The sequence below is a fragment of the Scylla paramamosain genome, chromosome 12 (assembly GCF_035594125.1).
Source record: "Scylla paramamosain isolate STU-SP2022 chromosome 12, ASM3559412v1, whole genome shotgun sequence".
In the NCBI taxonomy this organism is placed as follows: Eukaryota; Metazoa; Arthropoda; class Malacostraca; order Decapoda; family Portunidae; genus Scylla; species Scylla paramamosain.
Window position 1 is genome coordinate 5,927,290 of NC_087162.1, and position 7,567 is coordinate 5,934,856.

At 40.0% G+C, this 7,567-nt stretch overlaps 1 protein-coding gene across 2 annotated transcripts; it reads right to left on the bottom strand.

The window, feature by feature from the left end:
- Positions 1-445: 445 nt before the first annotated feature.
- Positions 446-7,117, bottom strand: LOC135105606 (uncharacterized). Of its 2 annotated transcripts, none has more exons than XM_064013873.1 (4): positions 5,885-6,261; positions 5,065-5,130; positions 4,166-4,302; positions 446-859 (listed from the first exon to the last, which is right to left on the bottom strand). In XM_064013873.1, the coding sequence occupies exons 1-4, from the start codon at positions 6,066-6,068 to the stop codon at positions 569-571; spliced, it is 678 nt and encodes a 225-aa protein (XP_063869943.1). In that variant the 5' UTR covers positions 6,069-6,261; the 3' UTR covers positions 446-568. The 2 variants fall into 2 exon arrangements, with proteins under 2 accessions (XP_063869943.1, XP_063869944.1); XM_064013874.1 differs by lacking the exon at positions 5,885-6,261 and adding an exon at positions 6,993-7,117 and having other exon boundaries at positions 447-859.
- Between the last annotated feature and the right edge of the window lie 450 nt (positions 7,118-7,567).

A 7,567-nucleotide genomic window follows, 5' to 3' on the forward strand; every position in this document is an offset into this window, starting at 1 on the left:
CTCTCTCTCTCTCCTATTTTCAAGGGTAGGAATTTCCAACATTCTTAATCTCTCTTCATAGGTCAAATTTCTCAACTCCAGAACCATCTCAGTGACTGCTCTTTGTACTCTTTCCAATTTTGTATTTGGATAATCATAATTTTATAATAGTGTGTGTGTGTGTGTGTGTGTACACATGCATGCATGTAAGAACACTTGTTACTCATTCCTATTCTTCCAATTCCACTGACAACAAACATACAAAACTAAGTTGCTTTTACATTAAACCAATGCACAATCAGTTCCTTTCATAGTTACAAGAATTATATGAGTGCAGTTCTTTAAATCCTTCTGAACTTCATACAATTCTCTATCTCTGTTATAAAAATCTTGTTTTCCTAACAAGTCTTTGATAAAACAACAGGACATAGTTTACACTCACATTCTCAATAAAATACCTGAATACAAAGACCTGATCAAACAACTTGAACTTTAAAATCTAACATCTGCAATTCAGTATCTGGATTCAATGAGGATGCAAGTCTTATTCACTAGTCATAAAAGAAAATATTTGGACAACTTCTATCATTTACATTTTCTTTCTGAAGGCAGGACCACCACGCTCAAGCTGAGGGAACTCAGTAGGTGAGGCAACATTAGGTGGTGGGCAGAAGTATGGGTCTGGGCACCATGGCTCCCACAGACCATTTCCACCATTATTGTCCTTGGTTGAACTAGCACCACCTCCATGTACTACATTCAGTGGTGCCTTTTCAGGAAGGTCAGTAGTGGTGGGAGCAGTGGCATAAGCAGCAGTAGTGGTGGTGTGTTGTGTAAATGACAACAATGTATCTGACTGACCCTCCTTGGCATCCAGCATCTAAAACATGATTTTCATACTTCTAGCCAAAATATTCCTTCTACTTCTGTATTAAACCAAACTGACTTTAAACTATCAGTCAATTGTGTAAGAAACCACTTCTATTCATGAAAACAATACAATTAAATGTCAGTCTAAAGGTGGCATGAAGAAGTCATTTCTTTCCATGTTTCAATGTGTCATATGTAAGCATCTTATAAAAGAGGACAAAGCTTGTCAGGAACAAAATTTGCAGAGAGAGAGAGAGAGAGAGAGAGAGAGAGAGAGAGAGAGAGAGAGAGAGAGAGAGAGAGAGAGAGAGAGAGAGAGAGAGAGAGAGAGAGAGAGAGAGAGAGAGAGAGAGAGAGAGAGAGAGAGAGAGAGAGAGAGAGAGAGAGAGAGAGAGAAAATTAAAAATGAAGAGCAAAATATCCAATCATGCAAGTAGCTTCTATAATCTGGACTAAGAATTATAGGTGTTTGTGTACCATTTCCCTTCAGTTCCCATAACATGATGAAAAAATTTAAAATAAAAATGGTAGTTTACAAAATTTTTTTTTTTTTTTTATGTAGGAAGGATACTGGCCAAGGGCAACAAAAATCTAATAAAAAAAAAATGCCCACTGAAATGCCAGTCCCATAAAAGGGTCAAAGCAGTGGTCAAAAATTGGTGGATAAGTGTCTTGAAACCTCCCTCTTGAAGGAATTCAAGTCATAGGAAGGTGGAAATACAGAAGAAGGCAGGGAGTTCCAGAGTTTACCAGAGAAAGGGATGAATGATTGAGAATACTGGTTAACTCTTGCATTAGAGAGGTGGACAGAATAGGGGTGAGAGAAAGAAGAAAGTCTTGTGCAGCGAGGCCACGGAAGGAGGGGAGGCATGCAGTTAGCAAGATCAGAAGAGCAGTTGGCATGAAAATAGCGGTAGAAGACAGCTAGATATGCAACATTGCGGCGGTGAGAGAGGGGCTGAAGACAGTCAGTTAGAGGAGAGGAGTTGATGAGACGAAAAGCTTTTGATTCCACCCTGTCTAGAAGAGCAGTATGAGTGGAACCCCCCCAGACATGTGAAGCATACTCCATACATGGACGGATAAGGCCCTTGTACAGAGTTAGCAGCTGAAGGGGTGAGAAAAACTGGCGGAGACGTCTCAGAACACCTAACTTCATAGAAGCTGTTTTAGCTAGAGATGAGATGTGAAGTTTCCAGTTCAGATTATAAGTAAAGGACAGACCAAGGATGTTCAGTGTAGAAGAGGGGGACAGTTGAGTGTCATTGAAGAAGAGGGGATAGTTGTCTGGAAGATTGTGTCGAGTTGATAGATGGAGGAATTGAGTTTTTGAGGCATTGAACAATACCAAGTTTGCTCTGCCCCAATCAGAAATTTTAGAAAGATCAGAAGTCAGGCGTTCTGTGGCTTCCCTGCGTGATATGTTTACCTCCTGAAGGGTTGGACGTCTATGAAAAGACGTGGAAAAGTGCAGGGTGGTATCATCAGCATAGGAGTGGATAGGACAAGAAGTTTGGTTTAGAAGATCATTAATGAATAATAAGAAGAGAGTGGGTGACAGGACAGAACCCTGAGGAACACCACTGTTAATAGATTTAGGAGAAGAACAGTGACCGTCTACCACAGCAGCAATAGAACGGTCAGAAAGGAAACTTGAGATGAAGTTACAGAGAGAAGGATAGAAACCATGGGAGGGTAGTTTTGAAATCAAAGCTTTGTGCCAGACTCTATCAAAGGCTTTTGATATGTCCAAGGCAACAGCAAAAGTTTCACCAAAGTCTCTAAAAGAGGATGACCAAGACTCAGTAAGGAAAGCCAGATCACCAGTAGAGCGGCCTTGACGGAACCCATACTGGCGATCAGATAGAAGGTTGTGAAGTGATAGATGTTTAAGAATCTTCCTGTTGAGGATAGATTCAAAAACTTTAGATAAGCAGGAAATTAAAGCAATAGGACGGTAGTTTGAGGGATTAGAGCGGTCACCCTTTTTAGGAACAGGTTGAATGTAGGCAAACTTCCAGCAAGAAGGAAAGGTAGATGTTGACAGACAGAGCTGAAAGAGTTTGACTAGGCAAGGTGCAAGCACGGAGGCACAGTTTCGGAGAACAATAGGAGGGACCCCATCAGGTCCATAAGCCTTCCGAGGGTTTAGACCAGCGAGGGCATGGAAAACATCATTACGAAGAATTTTAATACGTGGCATGAAGTAGTCAGAGGGTGGAGGAGAGGGAGGAACAAGCCCAGAATCCTCCAAGGTAGAGTTTTTAGCAAAGGTTTGAGCAAAGAGTTCAGCTTTAGAAATAGATGTGATAGCAGTGGTGCCATCTGGTTGAAGTTGAGGAGGGAAAGAAGAAGAAGCAAAGTTATTGGAGATATTTTTGGCTAGATGCCAGAAATCACGAGGGGAGTTAGATCTTGAAAGGTTTTGACATTTTCTGTTAATGAAGGAGTTTTTGGCTAGTTGGAGAACAGACTTGGCATAGTTCTGGGCAGAAATATAAAGTGCATGAGATTCTGGTGATGGAAGGCTTAAGTACCTTTTGTGGGCCACCTCTCTATCATGTATAGCAAGAGAACAAGCTGTGTTAAACCAAGGTTTAGAAGGTTTAGGATGAGAAAAAGAGTGAGGAATGTACGCCTCCATGCCAGACACTATCACCTCTGTTATGCGCTCAGCACACAAAGACGGGTCTCTGACACGGAAGCAGTAGTCATTCCAAGGAAAATCAGCAAAATACCTCCTCAGGTCCCCCCAACTAGCAGAGGCAAAACGCCAGAGGCACCTTCGCTTAGGGGGATCCTGAGGAGGAATTGGAGTGATAGGACAAGATAAAGATATGAGATTGTGATCGGAGGAGCCCAACGGAGAAGAAAGGGTGACAGCATAAGCAGAAGGATTAGAGGTCAGGAAAAGGTCAAGAATGTTGGGCGTATCTCCAAGACGGTCAGGAATACGAGTAGGGTGTTGCACCAATTGCTCTAGGTCATGGAGGATAGCAAAGTTGTAGACTAGTTCACCAGGATGGTCAGTGAAGGGAGAGGAAAGCCAAAGCTGGTGGTGAACATTGAAGTCTCCAAGAATGGAGATCTCTGCAAAAGGGAAGAGGGTCAGAATGTGCTCCACTTTGGAAGTTAAGTAGTCAAAGAATTTCTTATAGTCAGAGGAGTTAGGAGAGAGGTATACAGCACAGATAAATTTAGTATGAGAATGACTCTGTAGTAGTAGCCAGATGGTGGAAAACTCGGAAGATTCAAGAGTGTGGGCACGAGAGCAGGTTAAGTCATTGCGCACATAAACGCACATAAACGCAGTTACCTGCTGCATCTGGTAAGCTACAGGTGCATTGGAGAGGTACCGCCAGGAGTGATGCACAGCACACTCCCCTGGAATGGCTGGTGGAGCGCCTGGCAGCCCTCCCTCCACACTCACAGGCTTGTAGTGGTGAGCTACACCTGTTTTGGGGCAAGACAACTTTCTGAGACATTACTCATGGTGAAGTAGTAGTAAATATTTGCTCATGTTGAACTTCAAATACTATTCTCAAAAATACATCCTATAAATGAACATTTTTAACTTCTTTCACTTCTAGTGACTTCCAAGTCACTGATGATTTTTTTATTATTATACATATTCACCCATCTCACAGCCAAAAAAAAAAAAAAAGTCCTCAGCGAAGTAGTTGGGTCACAAAAACACAGTGGTGTGTATCTATCATAAGTTGTTCATTCCTGAGATGTTAATTTTTATCAAATTTACTGTTAAGGTAGGTTAGGTTGGGTTTAGTTAGGTAGATTAAGTTAGGTTTAGTTAGGTTAGGTTAGGTGTAATTAGGTTAGGTTAATTTTCTTTTATGAATTTCTGCTTGTTTATGTGTGTGTGTGAAGGGGGGATATACAAGAAAAATTATTTGCGATGAAAACAGTTACTAAGATTCATTCAAAGCACATCAAAATCTACCAGAAAAATGTTGTCTAGTCTGAAAATGTTAGACGGGTGAAAAATATAAATTTACCGATTTACTTTTCAATATACAAAACTTTATCCTCAGTCATGGCTCATATTTAACCCCCTCTACAGCTGTTACCTACCCTTGACAATTCTCAAGCCCACATGAAGCACTTCTGTTTTTACCTATATATGCACAAAAATAAATACCTAAAACACACACACACACACACACACACACACACACACACACACACACTGCTGCTTACCAGGTTTAGGTTGATTAGAGGCTTGTTGAAGTATTGCGCCACGACCCAATCCACTTCTTTTATCTCCTGTTTGGAAAAAAAAAAAAAAAAAAAAATACGCCAAATGTAAATATCAATAAAACTGAGAGGAAATTTAGACCAAAGGTAAATATCACTAACGCAGCTAAAGATAATGTTGCATCAATGCCACCAGACATCATGGTAAGCATTCCTGAATACTCGTGTAGTAGATACATCATGTTCATGCTAACATGATCTGCGCGTGCATACCAATGAAAAGGACTATGGTGGTCCAATTATCTTCACGCCACTATGTTAGAAATATGCAGGCAATACCAAATGATATCACGAAATCGGAAGTTTTGTTTCAAAATGACACAAGCATCATATAATGCGGTGTCTATAATGGGTATCTAAGTACATTTGACGGTCCAGAAAAGGTATTGAAAAGGTATGTCAAGGAAGAGAAATGCGCCTACATTGTACCTCAAACACCTCCATACATCCCTATCCTTTCGTTATTAGTGCAGCTTCACAATATCTGGACATGTATGATTATCGTTGGTGTTTGTTAGGCATGGAATGGAGCACAGGATACACTCACGTTGGTGCTTGCGAAGGCTTCCATGAGGTGATATTTACCCAGCGTCTGTTTATAACTACATCATGTACAGCTGGTGTAGCCTTACACTGGGTATTTTAAATATCATGCATGGGGATCACAACTGATACACAAGTGGTAGGTTGGCTTTACATTACTATCAGTGTCCTGTTCAAGAGGTAACCAGGATTAAATAAAGAAAATTACCCTGCCACTCACCACTACTCATAGCCGCCATTCTCGCCGGCCGTCGAATGAACCGCAACCCCGAGTCACCGAGTCCAGGGCAGGGATGCGGAAAAAACTTTTTTTTTTCACTGAATAAATATGCATGTAATACTTTATCCTCTAATTCAAAATGAAGTTGTGCACGATGTATGTGATACTGTAAGTAATAATCCATTAAACAAAAAAGTCAAACAAAAAAAAGACGAGCAAAGTCCATAACAGGGACCATCTTCACAAACGGGAAGGTGGTGAGGTTAGAACGGCTGGTCAGCAATGACTGTTTTCGTCTACTATATATTTTTTCGTCTACTATAATTTGATGACCACTAACCATATTTTAGTCAGTGGAGACAATCCTTCTTTCCTAAAATTCCTTAGTGAATAAGTCCCTGCGGATTGGAGAAAACCGCGATTTTACTCATCTCTCCCTGCCGCAAGGCATATTACGGCAAGACGGTTCAGTAGTTGTTTTGTATCATTGTTTTGGGGGGACCGGTCATATAGTGTTATACTTGAAAATACCCCGCCGCAAAGAAAAATACGATGCTGTGATAATATTACAAGGTAGCCTAATATTAGCTTTGACACTGCTTGCACGGCAAGCCGTTTTGGGCTTTTATGGCACGAGGTGGTCTGAAAATTATTAGCTTTGGTTCTGGGAGGTTGATGCGTTTCATCCTAACTAGCCAATAATCACCATCTGTTATATTATAATCCGAGCATAAATTGTTGTTTTCTGAGCTTGTGGTCATAATCATTCCAACAAGTTTCCACACTACGTATTCTTTTGAGACGATTAGCTGATATCCTGTACCCTATGAAACCCTACCACACCCATGCCCTTGGATGGGGCTTTTATGATAAAACGATATATATATATATATATATATATATATATATATATATATATATATATATATATATATATATATATATATATATATATATATATATATATATATATAATTATTGAAATCTACTGAATGGCTGAATAGTGAGAACACTTAAGTTTTAGTTTAGTAATGGGTCACTCAAGGTTAACTAAAATATATTTTGACATTCCCTGAAAATAAGAATGTTAAAAATCAAAAGAACTCACGATTTGGTTTTGTATCACTTCCTGGAATTGGTCGCTGTCGCTGATTTCTTTCACTCATGGTGGACCCGTCCACCCAGCCTGGTGGTTTAGTTGCCACTGCTCTGCCCTCACTGTCAGAGCAGGTCGGATTCCTGCCTTCATGACGTCATTCTAATGGGCAAACACTCTACTTGCCCTTTTTTTTTTTTTTCAAAAAATTACTTGCTTCTCACTTTCCCGCCCGCTTCCCTTTCCATTTATTCTTGAGTGTCTACAGTGACAAACAGTGATTTTATGCAGTAATCATCGCCTGAGATCACATTTTACCTTTTGTGCCGAAGTATGCACAGAAAGTAGTGAAAAGAAGGGAGAAGCACACAGCAGTTACAACCACAATAGCTACGATGACACATATTAAATGTTTACACTCATGAATAGTATGAGCCATGCTATAAATTGTATACAGCAAAACTGAACTAGAGCTATCACCAAGAGACAACAAACAAACGAATGAATGAAAGAAGATAAGGAGGGAAATAAAAAAAAAAAAAAAAAATAACGTACTTTACCAACTTTAAGGAAAACAATAATAAATA

What these genes read in the sequence shown, in the direction of transcription:
- LOC135105606 (XM_064013873.1), bottom strand. Translation starts at nt 6,068, where the DNA reads ATGGATTATTACTTACAGTATCACATACATCGTGCACAACTTCATTTT. An exon ending in AATGGCGGCTATGAGTAGTG is followed by an intron (nt 5,131 to 5,884) that starts GTGAGTGGCAGG and finishes TTTTCCAAACAG; the next exon opens with GAGATAAAAGAAGTGGATTG. An exon ending in CTCTAATCAACCTAAACCTG is followed by an intron (nt 4,303 to 5,064) that starts GTAAGCAGCAGT and finishes GCCCCAAAACAG; the next exon opens with GTGTAGCTCACCACTACAAG.